General features: G+C 35.1%; 3 protein-coding genes across 3 annotated transcripts; 2 read left to right on the forward strand and 1 right to left on the reverse strand.

Annotated features, from left to right (window-relative positions):
- The first annotated feature begins 747 nt into the window (after positions 1 to 747).
- eci1 (enoyl-CoA delta isomerase 1) lies at positions 748 to 6,837 on the forward strand. Its single transcript, XM_056453533.1, has 7 exons — positions 748 to 880; positions 1,262 to 1,384; positions 1,790 to 1,917; positions 2,005 to 2,151; positions 4,396 to 4,517; positions 6,253 to 6,431; positions 6,522 to 6,837. The coding sequence occupies exons 1-7, from the start codon at positions 841 to 843 to the stop codon at positions 6,686 to 6,688; spliced, it is 906 nt and encodes a 301-aa protein (XP_056309508.1). The 5' UTR covers positions 748 to 840; the 3' UTR covers positions 6,689 to 6,837.
- Positions 6,838 to 7,760: 923 nt separating this feature from the next.
- On the forward strand, positions 7,761 to 15,676 carry LOC130220290 (enoyl-CoA delta isomerase 1, mitochondrial-like; the record flags this gene model as incomplete). Its single annotated transcript, XM_056452665.1, has 7 exons — positions 7,761 to 7,989; positions 8,349 to 8,471; positions 11,810 to 11,937; positions 12,023 to 12,169; positions 12,680 to 12,801; positions 15,080 to 15,258; positions 15,369 to 15,676. Coding segments are annotated over 7 exons (1,095 nt in total), but the record flags the coding sequence as incomplete, so codon positions are not given.
- Positions 15,677 to 16,409: 733 nt separating this feature from the next.
- On the reverse strand, positions 16,410 to 22,650 carry dnase1 (deoxyribonuclease I). The gene is made up of 9 exons (XM_056451101.1): positions 22,526 to 22,650; positions 22,206 to 22,348; positions 20,456 to 20,540; positions 20,274 to 20,360; positions 20,082 to 20,194; positions 19,335 to 19,447; positions 17,698 to 17,852; positions 17,500 to 17,593; positions 16,410 to 17,411 (listed from the first exon to the last, which is right to left on the reverse strand). Exons 2-9 carry the CDS (start codon positions 22,345 to 22,347, stop codon positions 17,364 to 17,366), a joined length of 837 nt encoding a protein of 278 aa, XP_056307076.1. The 5' UTR covers position 22,348; positions 22,526 to 22,650; the 3' UTR covers positions 16,410 to 17,363.
- Positions 22,651 to 27,336: the final 4,686 nt, after the last annotated feature.

The following is a 27,336-nucleotide window of genomic DNA, read 5'->3' on the forward strand; positions in this document are numbered from 1 at the left end:
AATAAATCTGTTTTGTTTAAATGCACCAAAATACATTGTCAGTATTTACTGAGAAATGGAGAAAAATATTAATTTTCAAAATATGGTGTACTCAATTATGCTGAGCACTGTATATATATATATATATATATATATATATATATATATATATATATATATATATATATATATATATATATATATATATATATATATATATATATTAACCCCCGATGTTTTAGGAAAAATAACCTGTTTGTCGTTTCAAGTTATCAAATACACAAAATGTGCCAAAGTTTGGCAATGAGACATAAGCAAAGCAGAAGTAAGATATTTATGTAGTAACATGTTACATCGAAGTTAATATTCGTTCACTAACACGTGATTAAAAGAACCACGGGAGATAAAAACAAGCCTTTTAATACCCCCTATTTTAAAACACTTTCGTACTTGAGTGGCTGTTTGGTCTGTCACATGAAGTACCACCTTTCAAGAACAAAATGCCCAAACTACCGAGAAACCTCACGGTATTTGCTTATTGGCTCTCTCGTTGAATGACATACTCACCAGCCACACGATGTTACTGTTTCTGCGTCAGTGTTGCCATGTACTCTGTTAAGTGTGTTTTTATCACGTAAAACCCAAGCATTTCAGCATCTTGAATACATAAATAACTTTTGAATTATTTTTAATAAAGATTCTAGATGGAACTATTGTCCCATTTTGTGGAAAGACACTTATTTTAAGAAAGATTTGGTAGTACAGTTAACCGAATATTCTTTCAGTTTCTGGCAACACGCGCACATAAACACAGAACGAAAGTTTGCATTTACCAATAGCGAAATCTCCGCAGCTTTCGAAATGTCGGTATTAAGGAGCTGCACCAAGTTCACCCACCCTGGTAGGTGCTCTTCGTCCTTTATTGAGCTTTGGCTGGATTGTATTGTGCAATGACAATGCAAATTTCTGCACATTTTATTCTGAATGAGGTACCAATTGTAACGTAATGCATTGAGAAACTGGGACAAAGGTCAGAGCAACACAAAACAGTTATCAACGTCCTGTAATGTTCATGTAAGATATGATGTAGAAAATAAACACAATCGACACATGACACAAAAATTATATTGTTTGTTTTCTTTCACCTTTGTGTTAAAGCCACGTCCTCTTCTCAGGGCACAGCTTTAGTATTAGAGTAACATTACATGTTTACAGAAGAGTACAAAGTCAAATAAATCTGGACCTTTAGTTTTGCATTTAAAATAGAAGCTTTCTCTTGCAGGATTTCTATCATTGCTCTCTGGAAACAGCAGTCATGGCAGAGTTTGTGCTCTTCAGTATCTTGTGTCAAAAAACGATTATTCAACATCTTCCAAGATTAAAGTGGACCTGGACAGTAGTAACGGTAAGATTTAAGGGGTAACTCACCCAAAACTGAACATTCTGTCATCATTTACTCGTCTTTCACTTGTTAAAACCCTGTTTGACTATTCTTTTTGCTGTAAAATACAAAATATGATATTTTAAAGAAAGCTGGAAACCTTTAAGTGTTGACGCACCATGGTATTTGTTTGTCCCAGTATGGATGTGAATGGTTACAGGATTTCAGCTTTCTTCAAAATATCTTTTGTCTGAAGCTGAAAAAGGAAACTCATAAAGTGGTTTGGAACCACTTAGGTAAATAAGAAGTACATTTTTGGGTAAACTTTAAAACAACATGTGCATTAATTATGTTTTTACTCTAAAACTACAGACAATTATTAATAAATAAGAGATGGCAAAAAGTCATAGTAATGTAGTCTTCTCACAGGTGTTGCTGTACTGAAGTTCCAAAGTCCTCCAGTCAACAGTCTCAGTATCGACTTTTTGACTGAGTTTTGCATTTATTTGGAAAAACTTGAGCTGGAAAGAAGCTGCAGAGGTGTGATCATAACATCTGTAAATTGGCCGTAACATATTCCTTAGGTTTGTGCTTGTATGTCTGTTTCATTGACAGTGTTGTTTTTGTTGTTGTTGTTGTTACAGGCCCAGCCAAAGGTGTTTTCTGCAGGCCTTGATATTTTGGAAATGTATCAAAAGAGTCCAGAGCACTGCGCTAAATTCTGGAAGATCTTTCAGGAGGCATGGCTGAAGCTTTATGTGTCCGCTAAGGTCACAATCGCTGCTATCAATGTGAGTAACTGTGTACTGTTGTCTTGTGTACTCTTGTGCACAGCTGTTCTAGAACACATTTGGGCTAGGTATTGATTCAGCTTTGTTTTGATTCCTAATTTCTTACTTTGTTGCTAAATTTGAGTTGTTAGAATTTAATACAAATTTTATTGATGATTGTAAAAACTGAACAGCTTACAAATGGTAAATGAATTTTAAAAAAAAAGTTCCTACTCTAAGCCCAATGTTAAATATAATGGCAGTGCAATTTTAATTAACAAAAAATGGAAAAAAGGACAATACAGAAATTATTATTATTATTATTTTAGTATGGAAAGAAAAATTAAAAACTGGCAAACAAAATTCCCTGACATTCCATGATTTGCACAAAAAAGTAAAAAATTAAATAAAATTCTTCAAAAAATAAAATTCTTTAAATTCAATTTTCAATGTAATAGACCTTTTAAATCTTAAATTTCAGAAATTCCATGACTCCTGGGGACCTGTGTGAAAAGATATAAAAACTCCGGACTTGTATATTAAACTCTTGTAATTTCATGAACCCATGGGTGAATTAAAACAAATGTCACCTCTTTGTTTCTTACATGGAAGTACTGTAACAGTTTAACAACTTTATTAATCCCACCAGGGGCAATTAGATTAGGGTAATAGCTTTTCATGATTCAACAAACACAGACAAATCACTTACAAACAGTGTTAAAAAAAACAAAAACAATCCAGCATGCTTCATGTATAACTTCATAAATAGTTAAAAAAATAAAAAAACCTTGGAAAAACACATGTATTTGAAATGTAAATTTAAAACTTGCTAAAATGTAATGTTGTAAAGCCTTACTGCCTCTGGAACAAATGTAAATTTATATCTGTTGGAAGAGCATTTAATGCTTCTTAACCTTCTTCCAGAGGGCAACAGAACAAAAAAAAGGCTTCAGAGGATGGGAGTCATCTCTTATCACACTTTGAGTTTTCCTTAATACTTGCTGTTCATGTAACTCTGCTAGACTCCTCAGAGGTAAACCAATAATCTTGGAGCAAGTCTTGACTAAATTTTGCTGTCGATTTTTCTCTCTAACGGAAAGTGAAGAGAACCAGCATAAAAAGGAAAAGCTTAATAAACTCTCGATATAGGTGGTATAAAAAGTTCTCAGTATGCGTTTTTCTACACAGAACAAGAACATACATTCTCTGATGCACTTTCTTAGCAACAGCTTCTGAATTCTGCTGGAACTTTAATGTGGTATCAAATATTGTACCAAGATACTTATATTCCTGTACCCTTTCAACTTGTTTTCCGTTAAAATACACTGGTTTCACTTCTAAGGCATTTTTTATAAAATCAATTACCATCTCTTTTGTTTTTGTGATATTCAGTTGTAGTTCAGCTTCTTTGCACCACTTAAAAAACGCATTATGATTATCGCTGTAGTTACAATCTGTATTTGTTAACAAGGATAAAAAAACTGTGTCGTCAGCATACTTGATTAAATGGCAGTTGTTCTTAGTGCTACGACATTCATTTGTGTACAATATAAAAAGAATTGAGGACAGTACACAACCCTGTGGAGATCCTATTGATGTAAAAAGCATGTCTGAAAGCACTCCGTTCAACATGACTCTCTGCTGCCTACATGTCAAGAAGTCTAAAATCCATAAAACCAAACTATGACTCACATCAAATTCATCTACAAGTTTCTTTGCTAAAATAAAAGGATTCACAGTATTAAATGCAGAGGAGAAGTCCACAAATAGCATTCTTGCAAAAGCACCTTTACTCTCTAAATGTTGATGTACGGTTTTTAGAAGGAAGAGCTTTTGCATCATCTACCCATCTTTTAGTGCGATTAATGCAAACTGCAAAGAATCCAACTTATGATTAGTTTCTGTCAGCAGTTGTGACTTAAATTCTCTCTCTAAGGCTTTCATAACTAAGGACGTTAAGGCTATGGGCCGAAAATCATTAAGGGAGTTTGATTTCTCTTTCTTTGGAATAGGTATTACGTTAGATGTTGCTTTGGCTTATTTATATCTGACATACTCTTAATTCTATGCCAGACAGCCCTCATATCACCTTGAACAAGTCAAAATATTGACAATAAAATACGTAAAAAAGACAAATAATAAAAAAATAAAATAGAGAATGATTTCTGACTTCTGAGAATTGGTATTATGTGTCAGTCACATTATAAAAAATACTCTTGTAAGGTCCAAAAACAATTGGTGAATAAATATATCTTTATTTTTTAGGGTAACAGTCCTGCTGGTGGATGTTTGTTGTCTTTGTGCTGTGACTACAGGATCATGGTTGATAACCCTCGCTATAGCATTGGTCTCAATGAAACACAACTTGGTATGGTTGCACCTTTTTGGTGAGTATTACTGATTTTTAAATAAAATAGATCAAAAATCAAATCGAATTTTGATCAGGGAAATAGAGGCTTGAAATTATGTTTGTAAAATGTAAAGCTCTTCAAACATTTACAGACCTTCAGAGTTCCATTAATTGGTATAAACTTGGCATGTAAAAGCTTATTATTATAATGTATACTTTTACTAGAGTTCTTGTGTAATATATATTAGTATGAACATGTACAGATTAATAAAGCCATAGAGCACAGTATTATGTTGCCATATTCAAAGATTTTAAGGGGAAAATTGCATTCTAAAATGATGTTCTTTGCTTTTAATAACAGACATTGCATGAACTTCCATGTTACAAGTAAAAAAATTATAATTATGCAAATCACTTTTTACATAACTTCAAAAAAACTGTGTGTGTGTGTGTGTGTGTATGCAAAATACAATTATACAAATTTGTATTTATAGGACATATATTTGCATAAATGTATTTTGAAATAGGTTTAAATATTTAAGTCTTAGCATATTTGAATATCTCCACAATTGAACCAACAATTTGTTGAAAACCCATTGCGCTCAAATGCTTTACTTTTTTCCCATAGCAAATTACGTCACAGTGATTTTAAAATAATTTCATTTAGTTTGGTCTTATAGTGACTTAGGTGTCCTCTTCATTACTCCTAGCGTTCATTACTTTACTTACTCATTTAAAAGCTACTCTTAAAGCAGACATTTAGAAGTCTTAGATTTAGGACTGACATCCATTTAGAATAACCTTTTTTCCCTCTTTTTTTCCTTTTTAATGATTTTTAATAAAATCTTTTTGAAGATTTTCCCCTTAATCATCAAGTTCAGAACTACATTTAGCTGGCGTGTTTCTTAAATATCACCCCAGATGTCAATGCCCTCCACAATGCATTTGACATTACCGTACAGTCGCTCAAACTAACAAGTGTAAATGTGGCTAATTTTTTTTGACCACTTATACAAATTTTGCTATTTTAAAAATAAATACTGGAAAGAAATGTATGTAGCCTCATGATACAGGAATAAAATTTGACTGAGGCATATGTATTTGTAAACGAATACAAAAATCAGAATGCAAATTGTACAGTTCATGTAAACCATTGGTCTCAAACTCCATTCCTGGAGGGCTCTGCACAGTTTTGCTCCAACCCTGATCAAACACAGCTGATCCAACTAAAGCTGCGGTCACACTGGGCTTTGTGTGTGCGAAATTCTGTCGTACGGCACTGCGAAAAGGGGCGGAATTAAACAAGATGATTAGACATTTAAAAAAGCGAGGGGTTGCTCCATGTTTTAAATTTCTGTCCAGAGAGGTCCTGTTTTGATCCTCGATTGGTTTCGCGCAGTCAAGTGATGCGATTTCGCAGGTCAGAGTTCACCAAGCTTGAACTTTGCACCGCAGCAGCCTGCGAAACTTGACGCATGACCCTGCGTTTCCAGTCTGACGCATTTGCGTGCGTATGAATGGAAGTCTATGGGAAGAAAAGTCAAGTGTGACCGCAGCTTAATGAAGGTGTTCAGGACTCACCTTCAGGAACACCTCGATTATTTGCATCAGCTGTGTTTGATAGGGTTGGAGCAAAACTTTACAGAGCTGTGGCCCTGCAGGAATGGAGTTTGAGACCTCTGATGGAAACCAAAGTTTTAGAATCTGAAATCAGATGCGCGTGTTCCCTCTCATAAACAGCAGGAAGGTACTAAAGAGATTTTGTAAATCAGGTTTAAGGACATGATGTTAAACGTTGTGGGCCATAGAGAAACGGAGAAGGGTATTCAGTTGGGTTTACTGCACAATTCTCCAAACGCCCTGAAGATTGGTCTGGTGGATGAGCTTGTTCCTGAGGATAAAGTACTCAGCACAGCAGCTGAGACAATGACTAAATGGTTGGCCATCCCAGGTAAACATTAATTTACTTTTTCCTAATTTTATATTTCTGCCAGCCATGTTTATTTGTATTTTGATCATGTACATTTTTTTTAACCCACAGATCACGCCCGTCAGATAAGCAAATCCATGATGAGAAAACCCACATTAGACAAACTTCTTGCAAACAGAGAAGCCGACATCACAAACTTTGTCACTTTCATCACCAAAGACTCCATCCAGAAATCTCTTGGCGTGTACATGGAGATGCTGAAGAAGAGGAGGTCTTGAGGACCTGAACATGTGCCTGTTGTTGAAACAGCCTTATATCTAGTGCAGAAACGTCACTGTATAACACATTATCCTCTTTGTTTGTTGACGGAGATTATTTGTTTGTTTGTACTGTAAATAAAAAGGTTTAAAACCCAAATTGGATCATATTAACATGTGAGTAATTGTCATGGGATTTATCTATGATTATTTTAATTACACATCAAGATTTTAGATTAAAACATTAACAGTGTATGTTTTTTTAAGTTGTGGACTATTTTATAAAGTCTAAATTAATTGCATAATAAACACTGCATGGATGGTAATAAAAATGTGCAATTTATTTTTAACAATGTTCATTGTTCTGCAATTGTTCAATAAAATGCAGTTTATTTGTCACAGCTGTAGTGCCACCTACCCTCAAGAGTTATACCTCCTAAAAGTTCTATTAGAGCGGAGCCTTGACTTTAGTAGAAACTTGACTAAGGATATAAATTAATAATCCTATTTATATTTTAAGATGGTAAGTAGTTATACTTGTAATCTAATGCAGAAAATGCCTTCAGACATTCATAAAAAAAGCATTTATTAACAGATAAAATATGAATAAATATGTAAAGATGGAGCAAAATATAGATAGGTTGATAGATAGATAGATGCATAGATAGATAGATGCATAGATAGATAAAAAAGCATAACAGTATAAACAAATATTTATTAAGTGTATAGGTATATTTATTAAACCCCCCTGGCTTTAGTAGATGTTTTCGGGTAAATTACTACAGGAGTTAAAAACACACGTGGCCTGTTTTTTTTTAATATCTTTCTTTTTTAATATTCCTTGACTTGAGTTGAGGGGCTGTTTGTATTGGGGTTTGGTCTGTCACATGAAGTACCGCCTTTCAAGAAGGAAATGCCCAATCATAATGAACTACGTCACGTACGTATTTGCTTATTGGCTCTCTCGTTGATTGACATACTCACCAGCCACACGATGTTATTATTTTGACGTCACTGTGTTGCCATGTCCTCTTTTAAATTTTTTTTATCACTTTAAGCCAAGCATTTCAGCATCTTTTATGCATAAATATTGTTTCAATTATTTTTAATAAAGTGTCCAGATAAAATTATTATCTCATTTTTTTTGAAATACACTTATTTTAAAAACTATTTGGTAGTACAGATACGCGATTTTTCTTTCAAGATCTGGCAACACGCGCACATAAACGTAGAACGAAAGTTTGCATTTAGCAACAGCGAAATCTTTGCAGCTTTCGAAATGTCGTCTGTTTTAAGGAGCTGCACCAAGTTCACCCACCCTGGTAGGTGCTCTTCGTCCTTTATTAAACTTTATCTAGATTGTATTTTGCAGTGATGTGAATGAAGTGCCCGCTGTAATGCATTGAGAAACTGGGACAAAGGTCAGAGCAGCACAAAGCAGTTATCAACGTCCTGTAATGTTCATGTAAGATATGATGTAGAAAATAAACACAATCGACACATGACACAAAAATTATGTTTTTTGTTTTCTTTTCACATTTTTGTTTTGTGTTAAAGCCACGTCCTCTTCTCAGGGCACAGCTTTAGTATTAGAGTAACATTACATGTTTACAGAAGGGTACAAAGTCAAATAAATCTGGACCTTTAGTTTTGCATTTACAATAGAAGCTTTCTCTTGCAGGATTTCTATCATTGCTCTCTGGAAACAGCAGTCATGGCAGAGTTTGTGCTCTTCAGTATCTTGTGTCAAAAAACGATTATTCAACATCTTCCAAGATTAAAGTGGACCTGGACAGTAGTAACGGTAAGATTAAAGGGGTAACTCACCCAAAACTGAACATTCTGTCATCATTTACTCGTCTTTCACTTGTTAAAACCCTGTTTGACTATTCTTTTTGCTGTGAAATGCAAAATATGATATTTTAATGAAAGGCTGGAAACCTTTAAACATTGACTTACCATGCTATATGTTTGTCCCAGTATGGATGTTAATGGTTCCAGTATTTCAGCTGTCTTCAAAATATCTTCTGTTGCGTTCAACAGAAAATAAAATAAACTATTAAAATGGTTTGGAACTACTTGAGGCTAAGTAAATACTGATTACATTTTTGGGTAAACTGTCCATTTAAAGAGCCCCTATTTTGCATTATAATGGGTTATATTTTGGTTTTGGGGGTCTCCAACAACAGGCTTATATGCATGCAAAGACAAAAAACACTTTTATTGTCTTCTAATATGCATTTATTTTTAATCGAATTATCCCAACAACTCCCATTTGATTTGTTCAGCGATTCATTTGTTCCAAGCCCCTCATGAATAACATGATGTTATTCTGTGGTTATTGGTCCGATGACTCATTCCGTTGTGATTGGTCGACTGCATTCAAAGCAAGAAGGAAAGAAACGCCTGCCACTGTAATGAAGTAGGCAGACTACAGAGTATATGCAGGAGTGCATTAAAGCAATGCAGTTAAACACCAGCATATTCAGAGATGTACAAAGTACTAGAGACCCAGACGTAAGTAAAAGTACAAGTGTTCTACCAAAAAAGTGACTTGAGTAGAAGTTGAAGTGCTCTTCAGGCACCATACTTAAGTGGAAGTACTAAAGTATTCAACATTTTTTGTACTTAAGTATTGCATGTAGTTTATGTCAATTTACTACTCAAATACTGAAAGTAAAAGTACAAGTATTGTGTAATGTAGTTATTAAAGAAAGCAGTCAAAAGACATCATGTTGTTTTGCTTATTTTAAATATCTCTTTTTGGGGCATGTGATTAAGCAGAATAAAAAGAAATACAGTTTACAATTTATATGAACTAGGATAGCATTTTTCTCTTGCGCTTGAACCACGAATTTGACAGATTTTAACAGCTTTAACACACACCTTTCAAAGTTGTGTGTCACAAAAGCACTCAGTAATCCACTCAAAATGCTATTGAAACCTATTTTCGGAGCGCAAATTACCGGTTGTAAACGGAAGTTCTAAACATTCTACCAGAAGACGCTGGTCGCTATGGTGCCCTCCATGCAGAAGCTAAGAAAAAGGTCTATAATTGTAAGGAGTAGGGCTGTGAATCTACACTGGTCTCACGGTTTGGTCAGGTTACGATTATCATGCCATCGATTCGGTTCATTTCGATACTTCGGTGCATTGACGATGCTTTCCATACACAATTAGTTTTTTCTTCACAACACAATTTTTTTAAAATTAAAATCTATAAATATATTTTTATATTATTTGTAATACAATTCTGTTCTTTTATACAGCAGTAAGATACAGTGTATGAACTGTACCCTTAATTTGACCTGCTCAATGAAAGCACTCTTTCCGAATGTATCAAACAAAACTCCAACACATGCACAGAAGACAGGATGAGCATTTATAGCAAATAAACTAATGTAAATATTATCCCGCTTTTTGAGCGTTGACAAGCGAATTCTTAAACCCCTATGATTGGTCATTGTCTTCACATGCTCAACAGAAAGGGCTGCGATTGGCTTTAGAAATAAAAGCGGTGTTCAACGATGAGTGATGCAGGAAGAACAGCCGCGGTTACAGTCTATATGCGCATAATACGCGGTTATCACAGGTAATTCATAATAGACACAGTGGGGAAAACTCGCACCACAGCCATGCTCATGTCAGGATTCGCAAGTATTGCTTTAACAGCCAAGAGGAGAGGAGAGGAAAAGTTACCTCACAAACAGGCCAGCAGGTCAAATGTCGAGAGAGAGAGAGGTAAAAATGGAGTTTTACAGTATTTCTCCTTGGTAGTGAAATAGCCGGTCATGTGCTGTGCCGTCTTAGTTGTCAATGAAAGACTGTCCACATCCAGCAAACTCTCAAGCAGTTTAATTGTGCACAATTATCTACCTTTTAAGTAGTAAGAGCGTTATTTACTCACCCTAGCCTCCTTCGCCATAGTATTCTACTGCGACATCACGCGTAGGAGATAAATGACGTCAGTACGTAATAACTGGTTATGATCTTTTACTGAACCGATATCAATAATTTGGACACCCCTAGTAACGAGTAACGATGCAGCACATAAAAATCTATTGGAGTAAAAGTATAAAACTCATCGAAAATATGTACTGAAGTAAAAGTGGAAGTAGGAGAAAAAAAAAACAATACTCCAGTAGAGTACAGCCTTTTAGTACTTAAGTACAGTAGTGAACTACTTCGTTACAATACATCTCTGAGCATATTACTCTACCCTTAACCCTAACCCCAAGTAATAATAAGTAATATTACTTTTATTATACCCCTTAGCCCTTCCCCTTACCCCTACCCCTCGTTTTGTGCATTCCCGTGAAAGGGTAGGGGTGTCCCAATTCTCTTTAGTTTGAAGGCGTAGGGCTAAGGGGAAGGGGTAGATAGCCCCTGAAAGAGATTTTTTTCAGGACCACTCTCGAAACCAAGGGGTGAGAAAATTTCCCAGAATACACCAGCCACAACGGCAGGATAACAGCACCCGGAAGTAAATTTTTGTCATTTATTACGATTTTTTTTACAACAAACAAGCATATGTTTTAATATATTCATAACCACGATCATGTTTTACCGTCATGCTTTAAAAAAAACCCTCTAAAATAAAAATCTTTAAATTTCGCTATCTCTAATTCATAATAATAACTCCTTTACACTCAATGACGCTCGAATATCGTGTCAGAAAAGTCTAGTGGCTGGGAATGACTTTTTTACACTGCTATAATGTAATGTTGTTGTTTGTGTGTTTACATTGATGAATATGGCCACTGTGTAAATGCACAGTACAGTTACGATCTTATTACCACATTAGATCATTATGATAACATGAAATCGCTGCCTTCAGTGATTTCCTGAAGATAAATACCAAAAAATAACACAAGTGGAGTAACTACAGCAGTCGGAATCGTCTGATCTCATATGAAGCAAGAGATCGCGATGACGTATGATGGTGTGTGCAGGTGCTGTAGTGCTGTCCCATTTCTTGGGGTAAATTTTAAAGCCCTTCCCACTCACACTCAGTTTAAAGGGCTAATGGGAAGGGAACGGGTACACAAATAGAATTGGGATTGGGCCTACAACTACACACAAACTACACACACACAAAAAAAACAATTGACAAAAAGTCATAGTAATGTAATCTTCTCACAGGCGTTGCTGTACTTCAATTTCAAAGTCCTCCAGTCAACAGTCTCAGTCTCGACTTTTTGACTGAGTTTGCTATTAATTTGGAAAAGCTTGAGCTGGACAGAAGCTGCAGAGGTGTGATCATAACATCTGTAAGTTGCCCGTAACATATTCATTAGTTAAAACTGGTTTAAGCTTGTATGTCTGTTTCATTGACAGTGCTATCTTTTGTTACAGGCCCAGCCAAAGGTGTTTTCTGCAGGCCTTGATATTTTGGAAATGTATCAAAAGAGTCCAGAGCACTGCGCTGAATTCTGGAAGGCTGTCCAGGAGGCATGGCTGAAGCTTTATGGGTCCTCTAAGGTCACAATCGCTGCTATCAATGTGAGTAACTGTGTACTGCTGTCTTGTGTACTCATGTGCACAGCTGTTCTAGAACACATTTGGGCTAGGTATTGATTCAGCTTTGTTTTGATTCCTAAATTCTTTCTCCGTTCCTAAATTGATTGATTTGTTACAAGTTATTGCAAATATAATCGACGTCTTACAAATGGAAATATAATTTTTAAAATGGGTTCCCACTCTAAGCACAATGTCAAACTTCCTGACTTTCACTGAGTAAAAAGCAAAATTTTCATGTCCTAAAATAAAAAAAAAACAGCCACAAACAGTATTTTAAAGGGTACTGCCTGGTGACTGCATTTGATTCAGTTGATTCAAAAGTCATTGCTGGTTGAAAAGCTGGAAAGGAATATAATGGCACTAAAATTTAGCCTAACATTATGCATAACATGAAGATTTGAAGTGTGATTAAAAAAAAAAGAAAAAGGAAAAAAAAGGCACAAAACAGAAGTTGTATTTGTGAATGAATGATTTTGAACATTTATTTTTTAGGGTAACAGTCCTGCAGGTGGCTGTTTGTTGGCTATGTGTTGTGACTACAGGATCATGGCTGATAACCCTCGCTATAGCATTGGTCTCAATGAAACACAACTTGGTATAGTTGCACCCTTTTGGTGAGTATTATTAATTTTTACAGTTAAGTATGAGCCATGCTTACCCAAATAATTTGTTTGTAATTGGACTAATGGTAAGCTCCTAAATCGGTCAAAAACCAAACTGAATTTTCATCTGATAAATAGAGGCTTAAATGTATGTTCGTAAAATGTAAAGGCCTTCATACCTTATCATATCTTCAGAGTGCCATCAATTAGTATAAACTTGGCATGTAAAAGCTTATTATAATGTGTATGTTTACACTGTTCTTGTATAATTTAAAATTAGTATGAACATGTACAGAGGCCTTTTATTTGATCTAGAGATCTTTGCACATTTTCACAAAACATTTTATTTTTCCACTAAGAGTTTTCCACTAAGAGTCGTTAGCTAAGAGTTTTCTCTTAACCAGTTCACGAAGATGCTGAGGCAAACTAGAGAGAAGTCTTAAGCTAAGAGTAAAGGCAGGGTTGACCTTGTTGCTATGGATGATGTCAGCATGACTACTATTTATGCACAGAGATGGGGAGAAGAGGGGTCTCTAACAGAGATTTATTAATAACTGTATAGAGTACAATAGTATGTTGCCATATTCAAAGATTTTAAAATGCAGGCTGAGGGAAGAATTGCATTCTAAAAAAGTATGTTTTTTGCTTTTAATGTTGTAGACCTCCTCAATGTAATTTCCTCCACTCGTTTTTTTTCCTTTCATATTTTCATGTATATATATTTTAAAAAATACATTAACATGGCAATTTGTATTTGATTCATTCATTCATTTTATTTTCGGCTTAGTCCCTTTATTAATCTGAGGTCGCCACAGTGGAATGAATCGCTAACTTATCCAGCATATGTTTTACACAGCGGATGCCCTTCCAGCTGCAACCCATCACTGGGATACATCCATACACACTCATACATTACGGACAATTTACCTTACCCAATTCACCTATACAGCATATCTTTGGACTTGTGGGGGAAACCGGAGCACCCGGAGGAAACTCACGTGATCGCGGGGAGAACATGCAAACTGACCCAGCTGAGGCTCAAACCAGCAATCTTCTTGCTGTGAGGCGAACGTACTACCCACTGCGCCACCGTGCTGCCAAAATTTGTATTAAAAGATCATATATTTGTGTTTTTTGAAATGTAAAAATATCTATGAAAACATATCTCTTACCATATGGGAGTACCTCTACAATTGAATAACTTGTAGAAAACTCATTATGGTCGAATGCTTTTAAAATGTATTTTTTTCTTTCCATAGCAGATTACCGGCATAACTTTTTAAAAGCGATTTTAAGATCATTTGTGGTTTGGTATTATAGTTGCTCAGGTGACCTCTTCATTCCTTCTAATCAGTTTCACTTATTTAAAAGCTAATTTTAGCTCTAAAATTCTTTGTGAAATACTCTTAGAGCAAAAGTTTAGGAGTCTTATTTAGGAGTCAGACTGCAGGATTTTCAAAGTAGTCAAGTCACAGATGTTTTCACACTGCATGGCTGTCTGGGGTAGCATTTCATTTCTGCTGCATTTACACTGCAATATGGATCGGCGACAAGGGCTTTCACACTGCATGACTTTACAATAGGAAGAATCACCGACAACTTTGTCCAAACTACATCTCACAACCAAACACATGCAAGAAGTGACATGGAAGCAATGTGAGGTCACGTAGTATAGATTTTGTTATTAACTACATACAGTAATGAGAAAAAAGTCTTTATTGTGGTAGAGAATGGACTTATTTTGCTCACCTGGCTTTTGAAGGGAATTAGCCATTTCTCCTCAACTTTTTTCTTTATCGTCCCGGTTGTGATATTGCTCAGATGACACGCCAAACAGACACGGGTGCTCCTGCCCAATTTAGTTTTTCCTCCATTTCTTGGGTCCAAATAAACTAAAAATTAACCTTTTAAAACTTCTGCCCCAACCTCCCGCTGGCCTGCAGATACCCATACTAGTGGATGCTGCTCTCTCATTGGTTGTAGGTAATCGTCAATGTTATTTTCACACAGGATTTGAATCACCGAAAGGTCCAGATATTTAGCATGCCAAATATCTGACTGGCGTCAGCAACTCCTCTGCAATTCTCTCAGATCATGTCTTTGATAGGTTATACTCTTACTCTGTGATTAACTCACGTGAACATGCAACAATTTGCCTGTGATTTCAGGCATTTGTCGGCCAGTCAAAATCGGGGCTAAAATCATACTTTAGATTTACTACTGACTCGTCCATTTAGGATCAAATGAAGATGGTACTAAACGAAGGTACTAAAGAGATTTTGTGAATCAGGTTTAAGGACACCATGTCAAATGTTGTGGGTCATAGAGAAACTGAGAAGGGTCTTCAGTTGGGTTTACTGTACAATACTCCAAACGCCCTGAAGATTGGTTTGGTGGATGAGCTTGTTCCTGAGGATAAAGTTCTCAGCACAGCAGCTGAGACCATGACTAAATGGTTGGCCATCCCAGGTAAATCGTAACAATTTTCTCCAAAACTTACGTTTATTTCATCTATAGTTATTATATGTTGATCATGTACATGGTATTTTTTTGTTTTGTTTTGTTTTTTTAACCCACAGATCACGCCCGTCAGATAAGCAAGTCTATGATGAGAAAACCCACCGTGGACAAACTTCTTGCAAACAGAGAAGCCGACATCACAAACTTTGTCACTTTCATCACCAAAGACTCCATCCAGAAATCTCTTGGCATGTACATGGCGATGCTGAAGAAGAGGAGGTCTTGAGGACCTGAACATGTGCCTGTTGTTGATGTTGCCTTACATGTAGTATAGCAGCGTCACTGTATAACACATTGTCCTCTTGGTTTGTTGATGGAGGATTACTTTATTTGTTTGTACTGTAAATAAAAACTTTTAAAACAAAAATTGGATCATATTAGTATGTGGGCAATTGACAGGCATTTGTCTTTGAATTTTTATATTACACAAGATTTTAGATTAAAACTTGAACTGTGTATGATTTAGGTCAGTTAACTGTTTATCATTTTTTAAAATTATTGTAATCTTTTATTGTTCTTGCCATAACTAGTTATATTAAAACAGCATAAAATTGTGTATTTTTTATAGTCTAAATTAATCTAAATAAATAAAATAAGTCTTAATAAATACTGTATGCAAAGTAATAGAAAATGTGCTAATTGTTTTTTAACGACATTCCCTTCTACTAAAGTTGTTAAATCTTTTTTTAAAGAAGTCTCTTTTCACATTGATTGTCTATTTGGTCCAAACAAAAATACAAAGATATCAATAATGATAATATTATTATGAAGTATTTTTTAGATAAAGTTACTTTCTGATTGTGGTATGCTTTAAAATGCAGTTCATTTCTGGTACGTCAAAGCTGCATTTTCAGCATCATTACTCTAGTCTTCTAATATGAATTTAATAAATTTTTTTTACTCTTGACGACCTCAGACTTTTAAACAGTAGTGCATAATGTTGCAAATGTATTTTCAGAAAAATCCTGTTCTTTTTAAATTTCTGTTCATCAAATAAAATCCAGTAATAGTACAAACCAAAATCAGAAAAAGTTGGCACAGTATGGAAAATGCAAATAAAAAAAAGAAAGTAGTGATTTCCAAATTTATTTTTGACTTGCATTTCATTGCAGACAGCATGAACACAAAATATGCCAGTTAAAACTTTACTGTGCCAAAAGGGAGCCCTTTGTTAACAGTGTCCAGAAGTGCTGTCGACTTCTCTGGGCATCTGAGATGGACCATCACAAAGTGGAAACATGTACTGTGGTCAGATAAATCAGCATTTCAGGTATTTTTTGAGAGAAATAGATGCCTGTGCTCCGGGTATGGGGTTGTGTCCGTGATGGCACTATTAATGCTGAAAGTACATAGAGATTTTGGAGCACAACATGCATCCTTCTTTTTCAGGGACACCTATGCATATTTCAACAAGACAATGCAAAACCACATTCTGCACACATTCGAAAGTCCTGGCTGCGGAGAAAGAGGGTACATGTACTTGACTGGCCTGTCTGCAGTCCCGATCTGTCTCCAATGGAGAATGTGGGGTGCATATTGAACTGCCAAATGCAATGACAAAGACCCCATTCTGTCAAGACTTGTTTGCATGAAGAATGAAACAAAATTAGACCTGAAACACTTCACTTGGTGTCTTCAGTCCCTAAACGTCTTTCAAGTGATATAAATGGCAACATTACAAAGTGGCAAATGCTTTACTGTTCCAATTTTTTGTGAAATGTGTTGCAAGAACCAAAACTGGAATACATGTTTATTTGAACACGTTAAATAAACATTAAATAATTACAATTCAAATACAAATACAATTCAAAGTAAATTTAGAAATCACTTTCTTTTTTTTATTTACGTTTTGCATACTGTCCCAACGTTTTCTAATTTGGGGTTGTAAATGTTTCTTCAGCAGCACATCAGTAATTATATTCATTTGCACAATTTATTTCTTTTACAATTATTCATTGAAAGAGGATTTATTTTTTATTTTTTAGTAAGTGTATCTCAGCATTACATGTCACTCACTGTAAATCTGCAGCAAGCAAACAAAACCTTGAGGAATTTCACATGAGCTTGACCTCAACTGGAAAGTGATCGCTTACTGCCAGGGCCTGTGAAAGAGACATGAAAGCTTCAGACAGACAAAAACACAACTCGACAGACTAATGCCTCAAATAATGAGGCTAAACCTGTCCTTACCCAATCCTGGCTCAATCCATGAGCCTCCATGAAGTCAAAGACCTGCGCTGATCCTGGAGACACTCCTTTCATAATGTCAGGAGTCGCCACGATCCTTTTATCAAATTGATATGATATCAAATTATCAAGAAATTTGTGGGTCATTACATGGCACATGATCATTTTATCCAGCTAAATAGCTTGTGATGTGTTTCCTACCTGTCATAAGGACAGTTGGTATGTGTGATGGTGGTGTCCGCACTGTCCGGGATGAGCCAGGTGTAACTCTGGTCAGTGCGGAGCCGTATGTTGGACAAAGCTGAATTGGAAACGTACCTGCAGCCAGCATTGAAGTCTCCTAAAAGCATGATGTTCTGAAATGACATTTAAAACGTCACCTAGATCACATTGTATATTATCAACCTTTTGATTCTTTCTGCTGATGAGAGGTTTGCAAAATGCAAGTTTGCAGTCCAAATTCTTTTAAATGTGGAGACACTGTATGCCATATCAGATCTTTACCCTATTTAGTGCTTCGCTAAGTAGAAATGGAAAGCTACTGAGATTCTCCATATTATCCTGTCCGCCCGTGCATTTGTCTTTCGTGGACGATTAGCCTTTTGAGGGGGATTCGAGTGAGTTAGAGATATTGTGGAGATGCTGTATGTTAGAAATTACAGATTTGGAGTAACCGACGTCTCTTGTTTTAGCTGAAAGTCTCACAACTCCTTTTAGTCTCAATCTGGAGCAAGTATGTTGATATAGCCCCGAAGGAGTCCAATTGGGAGAGCTTTCACCATGTTGTGTTAAAGGCACAACCAGCTCAACCAAAGTCAGTGAAACTGAAAAGTTTGGCTACCAAGTAAACTTGCTGCAATTTGTAACAAGTATACATAACAATTGTAACGTAGCGACTGATACAGATGAATTTGTACGATCTCAATCATACATTTTAGTAAGGTTTACTCATCCTTCAATGGCGGTTGGGTTTAGGGGTGGGGTTTGGAGGAGGTCTCCTTTCAAAAATTCTTTTCAAACAAAGTAAATGAGGTATATGCACACAGACTTTAAATTTCAATCAGGGCTGGCTTCCGGTGAATTGTCATCCCATACAAAACTGACATGTTAAAGATCTGAATTCTTTAAAAAAACAAAACAGTAATCATCACTGCCTGGCTGAGATACAAAATAAAGTGGGTATCAGACGAAAGCACTGTATTAAGTTATATTTTTCTGCGCCATGTCTTTAAAATATGGAAATTAATTTTACCCCAGTATTTTCAATGGAATTTTTGCGCTGACCTGTGGCTTATGACGGCACCTGCGTTTAAACAGTCTTTCGTCTCTTTTTACGCTTTAACAACCAAATGGATGCTTCCGTCTATTTAACTGATTATATATTAATTAAAGAAACCTTGTGAAATTGAAAATAGTCACATAAAGCTTTCTCCGGAAGTTGATCATTGACTGAAAAACACTAGCTGTGCTTATAGCCCATTGTATTAATTTGTAGGAATTAGCTAAAATTAGCATATAATTGTGTTTTCTTGTGAGATCAGGCTAATAATTAAGGAAATTACCACTGGGTTCAGATTGATCAATATCTGGAATAAATCTGAAAGAGTTCTCTTATTTTGAATTATCACAGATATTAAATAAATCATTTCATTTTTTTATACTGTGATTGAGAATACATGCTTATGACAACTGCTCTTTTAGCCCTACTGCAAGTAGAACTAATCTGTGGCCTCAAAATTGAGGAATGTAAGCAAATTTTGATCTCCACTGAATGTAAATTAGTTGGAATGTTCTGTGTTAACCAGACTAGTTGGCACATTATGATCTATGATAGTTACATTTGTGTTTAGACGCTGTCTAGTGTCCAAAACAACATCATGCAGGGCATCAATTTCCTGCACGGCGACTTCTGGGGAAGTGTGTTGGGGAATAAGAGCGAAGTCTCGGACAGCTAGAAAAACAAAAATAGTTTTAGTGCTTTCTCTCTTTCAGTTTTTTTCTTCAGTATTTAATGTACATATTTATCTTTTAAATAAAGATTTTTTTTTTTCCTTCTTTCTTTGCTGAGGCTGAAAAAAAGGCTAATCAGAATGTTGTTTAGCATCACAACGTGAGCAGTAAATTACTTTGATTAATTTATACCTTTTGATTTCAGAAAATAATACAATTTAGTTTGATGTCTGTATACAGTTTGAGTCTTTAACATGGACCAAGACTGCATCTATCAATCTACACTGTCAAAAAACTGCTGAAACTGCTTGCATAACTTATAAGATTAAGTTAGAACATGATTAACTCAGTTTAACAAGTGACAATGAATTAAAACATATAATGTCATGACTAATTGTTCATATAATTTTTGTATCTGTCTATCTATCTATCTATCTATCTATCTATCTATCTATCTATCTATCTATCTATCTATCTATCTATCTATCTATCTATCTATCTATCTATCTATCTATCTAAGGGAAAAAGGGAATACACTTATTTTTTTCAAGCAAAATCAAAATTAAAGAACTGCACAGTATGTTCTGATGGCATTACTGCTACAATATTCACAATGTTCTGCAAGCTCCACCTGCCTGTTTTAGAAGAGAACATCACCACAAATGGTTCTCTGTTGAAAGTGTCGGTTCCACACGGTTCACATCCATCATCATAATGGAAGCTGTTTATGACGGACACCGACTCACTCCTGTTGAGAGTAACTATTTATTTGATATCACCAACACTAGTACACTAATGATATACTGTCTTATATAACAACATGCTACCTGTAAACAAAGAGATATCTCTCCTTGTAAGTGTTCCTACCCAAGGGCTCACTGACAATGTAGTCATATTGATATGGCGAGGAACCTCTGACAAGGAAAAAAGTATTATTATATAGGTATTTGTGTAAATTGTGTACATTTTAATTGTGTTAATTTAAATGCTGTAACTTAAGTCAACTTACTGATTCACACTATCCATCAGTTTAGAAGTTGCTGAGAGGTCACTGTCTCGCACTTCTTGAATGAGTATGATGTCATAACGGTGCACTACCTAACAAACACACACAGGTGTTACTCAACGATAGGGTGCGAAGACCTGTTTACAGGAGGATATCCAGCAGTTTTTGTTTTTACTTTTCCAACTGATGAATTTCAAATCGTGTTTCTGCCATGAGACGAAAAATAAAACATGCAATTGTGACACTTTAACCAATATATTCTGAGAACATTCTGAACTAAAATATATTTGAAACACAAAACTGAATTGTAAGAATTTTCTCTCAGTTCTTTTTTTTCCTGAGAAAAGTTTTTTTATCTCACAATTTTGATTTGTAAATTCAGAACTGTGACTAAGGTTAGAACAGCAAGAGTGAGAATAGTAGTTACAGTGTAGCTATTCTATACTATACTATTCTCACTCTTGCTATTCTACACTCTTAGAAAAAAAAGATGCCACAAATAACCAAACGGGGGTTTACAGCAATGCCATAGAAAAACCTTTTTTTGGTTCTTCATAGAACCTTAAACCAAATGGTTCTTTGAAGAACGTTTCTTTCTTTGGGGCTATGAATAACCTTTATTGGTACTTGAAACAACATTTTTAATGGTTCTTTAAAGAACCTCTAACAGCTCGTCTTTTTGTAAAACCATCTATGAGAAGGTTCATGACCACACGTATGCAGTAATTAAAGAAAATCCAGGAAGAAAGATGAAATATTTATTGCCAAAACAATTTGTCTTGTAGATGTCAGTTAAATTATACAATGTTTTACAATTGGAAAAACCCAACAGCAGTTCAAAAAACACATCTATGCAGAAATTGATAGTTATATTATTTCATATGTCCATGTTAACCATATAAAATTAATAAAGGTGCAGTGCACCCAAAAATGTACAAATTATTATAACATTTATGTCGTTTCAGACCAGTTAAATTCTGTAAATTGATACCAATGTAATGCTGTGGACGCATTTTATAGTGCAAAGAAACATTTGGGGCTACAAAGAACCTTTTGTGAGTTGAAAAGGTTCCATGGATGTTAAAGTTTCTTCAAAGAAACAACTACAGCAACAAAGAACCTCTGTTTAAGAGTGTAACCTTAGTCACAGTTTTGAATTCATTAACCAAAATTGTGAAATATATAGAAATATATAAAAGGTTATTGATGATTTATTTATTTTTTATTCAAAACTAAACTATTTTGGAATAGCAAGTTTTAATATATAGAAATAAGAGAATTAAAACTTGCTATTTCAAAATACATTTTAGTTTTGAACTTGGTTAAGAATTACAAGATAAACTCAGCATTCTGAGAGTAAAAAAAACAATGAATTGCAAGATATATTTTGGTCAGAATTCAGACTTCTGCTGCAAATTGCACGTTTTTATCCCATAATTATGACTTTTCCCACCCAAAAGAGTAAAAGTTATGTTACTACTTTATATCTACTCTTAACAATTCTCCTTTCTTTGCTTGAATCAATTTATGATAACACAGTACAATTCCATAATATAAACACTTAAAATGTTAAAAATGCATATATGGATGATAGAAACAACCAATTAAAATCTGTTCAGACTTGAATAAATAAACCTAATGATGAAAATGGCATGCTTATAATAATACACAATACATGTTATGCATTGGTGTGGACAATCATATGATTTTTGTTTTATGGTTATAATTCTTAAGAGAAACCCATGGGCATCACTCACTTTGGTAATGATGTCAAGCAGAGTGGCGTTAGACACTTTTGAGTTCCCAAAGGATTTGATGTTAAATGCTCCAATCAGAAATGAGCTTCCAATGTTTACAGCGGCCAGCAGCACACCCAGACTAATTATAAACTTCATGCTGTAAAGAGACAGAGGGCATATTCAGACATGCATTGGATGGTAAAAACATTTGTTGTGCAGGTCAATAAATTTGTAGACACAGATAATCTTAACAAATAAAAAATATATAACCATATAAATGTAAATATTTATCAAGTTCCTTAGTATTTTTTTCTATGAAACAAGACGGCTGTACCTGCTGTTGAGTTCTGTTTTTCTCTTGTGTCGTGAGAACAGGTGGAAAGCCTTTTTTGCACCACTAAAGAGCCTTTGTATTTGCCTCTCAGCAAGTCCCTCTCTCAGGGAATTAAAGTAGTATCACTTATTCTGCAGAGTTTTTATTTACCACTGTGGAAAGACACCAACCTCTCGCTCACTTTCTCCATGGGAAATTAACAGGTGGGCGATAAGAAAAAGTCTATTCTAACTTTAAACAGGTGCTTAGAGAGAAGTATTTAGAAAATATTTAATTTGAAGCTGGGTTATATAATTTATTATGAAAGGAGTTTTTCTTTTTACAGTGATCTCTAACAGGGCAAGAAACTCAATTTTTACACGTTTGTTTCAATGTGTTTGTAAAGATTTTTAGATGGCATATTTAAAATATACTTTTGTTTGTGTGTGTGTGTGTGTGTGTGTGTGTGTGTGTGTGTGTGTGTGTGTGTGTGTGTGTGTGTGTGTGTGTGTGAAGGGGTCTTCAAAACTGAATCTTCTTTCAGTTTAGGAGGCTTATTTGAGGCACAGTGTATGATTTGACCCCTGAAAACTGACCTCACATTTACAAAAAATAAAACCGCTTCAGGGCAACAGAGGGCGCTACATGTGCGTGGCATTTAATAATGACATATAGATGCGAAAACGGTGCTAATTTGCCTATGGTATTTACAATACGTTTTTTTTTAGTTCATGTTATATTATACTGTGTTCCATACACTGTTAACTGGTCCCTTCATGGGAAAAGTGGAGTCGTTTAATAACAGGGGTCACAGTATGACAAGAGTCAAAAAAATGTGAATTGCCCCACATGGAAAGAACCAAACATATATGTTTTAACATAGGTTTTGATGTAAGTTTTTAATAAATGTGACAAATATAAAATTGGCCGTCTTCCCATGCCCGTAGCCAGGCCCCAAACGAACCACCCCCACGGCCAAAGGGTCCAGAATTTGTCCTTTTAATTATTTTCTGTAATTTAATATTATATAATATATTTATTATATAATTAATATAATATATTTAATTTATATTGTAATAAAGCATAATTTTAAATAACTATGGCCAGTAATTCCATGGAGCCTCAAAGCCACTGAGTGGTAAATTTTGAATCTTTGATGCGACATCCATACTGAGTAACGCTGTGGGTCGAAAAAAGCAAGAGGCAGGCAGCGGCGTCATTATTACAATGTATTGAACATATGTTCAAAAAGACTGCCAAACAGGGTAAGGCAAAACTTACTTCCTAACAGATGAAAATATGCCCCTATCCATGAGGTTCTAGGCTAACTGGGTTTAATCCCGTCACGTCTGTATTTTAAGGCTGTTTGGTCACTTCATTCGTTTTATTCTAATCGGATATAAATCTGATCGCGCAAACCACTTCAGAAGGTGATCTGGGATGCATTCCAGATGAAATTGGACAGGTATAATCATTCATAAATTAATATTGACTTTCATAAATTAAATTTAACTTTTGCATGCTAAAAGTACTCGTGTAAGAGACATTTTACTTTATTTGGGTCATTAAAATAACCATGACCACCAATATTATAATATAGGTAGCCTATACCTGCTGTAGTCAACCTAAAACCTACAGTAGTTTGACATAAAACCAAAACAATACCCATTCTTGTCTTACGACATTTTTATTAAGCAAATTTTTGAATAATAGTAAGTTCATGATATGTTAAATATACATTATATTCTGCTGGTTTTAAACATACAGAATAATAATAAATACAGTTATGTATCAACCATAACATTACCATTATGTGTTGGGACATGTTTGATTAACCTTTTATTACCTACACCAAATGTTGCCTAATGAAGGTACATTTATAACAACGATTTATTTGTTAGACTCATTTATTGTCAAACCATATTGCATACAAATGCATTCAACAGACTTATATAACAGTGTATTGCTGTAGAGGACCAATAAAACACGAGACAGGTGTTTAGAAAGAGTATAGTTTATTTTGTTTGACCTGCAAACTTATCTAAACAAGATAAACTTCCAGAAAACAGCACGGAAACATTATAATGCGCGCGCTCATGAATATAACCCGCGGTTGTCTTCAACTGTTGTCTTCAGTAGTCCTTTGCTCAACAACTCTGCTGAAAAACAAAGCAAAACATTACAACAGCCAGACATACAGTTAAAACATCACAGTTACCATGGTTTCTATTTTAAACTATAGTAAACTAAAGTTTGAAACTATAGTTTAAAATAGACGATGAGTGGGCCTCGCTGCTCCCACCCACCATAACCCTCGCAGCGGGGTCCCACTACCGGCCTCCCGTGTTTCCCTGAGGGTCCTCAGGGCTCGTATTGATCCCTGCCTAGGGTTCACAAGCCGCCTCGCCCCAGGGAGTGCACGAGCTAACCGGGCGCCAGTCCGTGCCAGTGTTCACTGGAATGTTGCTCGGCGGCACATTTCGAGCAACAAACACGTAATATTCTTCGCGATATTGCGTTTATGTACGCAAACCGCAAGGAACTACAGCACAGACGGGCCCGAGTGAAGCTTCACGAAGCGGACTTCGTGAGATTGGCGTGGCTCCACTCGTACCGTCAGGTATTGAACTCACCTTGGTCAAGTACAAACAGCAACACCGAACGAACTGATAAGACTGAGAGAGAACCGACGAGCTTTATAGGAACGCAGATGCAAATGTTTACAATGCGACGTCACTGTTGTGAGTCTCGTTGTCATGGTGAGCGCTGAAGAGAGCACATCTCATTGGAGCACACAGTCTCGGGAATCTCCGTCATGGCGAGTTGCGGTCGGCTGAGGACAAAAACATATTAAATATAATCAATATATATTTTTACATTTTTGGTGCTGTGTAATATTCTGGGATGCAGTAGAATATGGAGACAGATTAATATAATTAAAGATAGATGCGGGACATTAGATTAGAACAAAAAGTGAGCCCGGCTAGAACTGCTAGTGGTGGTAAGCTTCTTATTATCCAAGAACGCCATCTAGCGGTCACATAACCTAATAGCATGTTACTTGCTACTAACCACCCCCCACAGCCAAAAGGTCCAGCATTTGTCCTTTTAATTATTTTATGTATAATATTTTATATAATATATTTGTATTCAATATTCCCGTCACGTCTGTGTTTATGAGGCTGTTTGGTCACTTTATTCGTTTTATTCTGATCAGATATCCGATCGCTCAAACCACTTCAGAAGGTGATCTGGGATGCAATCCAAATGAAACTGGACAGGTATAATCATTCATAAAATCATATAAATAAAATAAATTATGACCTGGAGAAAATCTGACCTATCTGCGCTTTTTGAGACAAAATTCTATTAAAACATGTTTACTATAAGCATAAAACATGTTCTTACTTACCAGGCCTGTAGCCAGGGGGGTTCGGAAGACCCACCCCTCACTGACAAAGGACCAGAATTTGTCCCATACAATGAGCTCAGTTGTTCTATTTTGACTGCTATGCCATCATAAATAATGAAAATAATCCATGGAAAAAGGCTTTAAGACCAAACAGAATCATTTGCCAGCTCTTGCTTCGGTGGGACTATAATCTGATGTAAGAGAAGTCTTCTTTCACTACTGTATTGTTTTTAAACAGAGAAAACATTTTACAGGTAACTTTATTCTAAATCTTGGACTTTATTTCTGAAATAAAAATGAGCAATAAAAAGGTGTGAAGCACCAGAAGTGGACCATATTAAATTAATATGAATATATTTAGGCTATTGTTGATATCCAGGAATTTTAAAATTAACTTTTTTTTACCAAAGAGGCTATAAAAAGTCTGCAGAATTAAATATTATTGTATTAATATTATTATTATTATTATTATTATTATTATTATTATTATTATTATTATTATGTTTTTAATTATTATTTTTTATTGAAATGGCCAAATTGTGACTGAGGGCAGTTGCATGCGCTGGCCAGTTTGTTTTTTGTCTAATAAATGACAGTAGGCTACAGTTTTTTTACTTTAAAACTTTAACAGATTCTTATTTTTTTCCTAATGATATGATGTAATACATTTATTTGAATGTTTCTTTATTGCAAAATTTTATAAAATATTTTTAGTACATCAAAAGTGTGGTTATGACATCTGACTAGTTAATCAATGTCACTAAAATACAGTATTTAAATCTCATAGTTACATAGAAACTGAGGTCCAAAAAGATCCACTTTTTGAAAAAAAAAGAACCACCCCTATCACCAGGCTGGCTACGGGCCTGTATATGTACATATATGCACATGTATATATGTACACATACATGTACTTATATAGTACATATATGTACAGGTATTTGTTCACCTATATGTTTACATATATATTAGTAAAATTAATAAAATCCATAGCTGCTAGACAACATAAGTAAAAGAAATTTAGATTTTTTTAATTTCTTAAAAACAACCAAATAGTACAAGAAAAAATATATAGTACGAGAACAAAAATATAGCAAAAAACTGAACAGAAAAAAAACAGACAAACCATGTATCATCATACAAGAAAGAATTGACCTTGTAAATGTTTCAGGAAAACATGTAGACATCACAGCTTTCCATCTCCTCTCACTTTTAGTGCCATAGTTAAATTCCATAACATGCCAATTACATGTGATACCAATTTCAAGTGTTTGCACGTACATACATTTTTTTTAGTTAGTTCTCATTGTGTGTATATATTGGGCTTATATGTGGTTATAAAGAAGCAATACAGGAGACCTATATGGCCTATATATGCATATATGCCCTCACTTGCCCCAAAGTTTACATTTACATTTAC

The sequence above is a fragment of the Danio aesculapii genome, chromosome 3, assembly GCF_903798145.1.
Source record: "Danio aesculapii chromosome 3, fDanAes4.1, whole genome shotgun sequence".
NCBI lineage: Eukaryota > Metazoa > Chordata > Actinopteri > Cypriniformes > Danionidae > Danio > Danio aesculapii.

Excerpts from the sequence above, each read along its gene's own strand:
- dnase1 (XM_056451101.1), bottom strand. The coding sequence starts at position 22,347 with ATGAAGTTTATAATTAGTCTGGGTGTGCTGCTGGCCGCTGTAAACATT. Across the intron at positions 20,195-20,273 it reads AGATATCTCTTTGTTTACAG|GAGTGAGTCGGTGTCCGTCA; the intron begins GTAGCATGTTGT and ends TACTCTCAACAG. Across the intron at positions 17,412-17,499 it reads ATGGATTGAGCCAGGATTGG|GCCCTGGCAGTAAGCGATCA; the intron begins GTAAGGACAGGT and ends TCTCTTTCACAG.
- eci1 (XM_056453533.1), top strand. The coding sequence starts at position 841 with ATGTCGGTATTAAGGAGCTGCACCAAGTTCACCCACCCTG. Across the intron at positions 881-1,261 it reads CACCAAGTTCACCCACCCTG|GATTTCTATCATTGCTCTCT; the intron begins GTAGGTGCTCTT and ends TTTCTCTTGCAG. Across the intron at positions 6,432-6,521 it reads TAAATGGTTGGCCATCCCAG|ATCACGCCCGTCAGATAAGC; the intron begins GTAAACATTAAT and ends TTTAACCCACAG.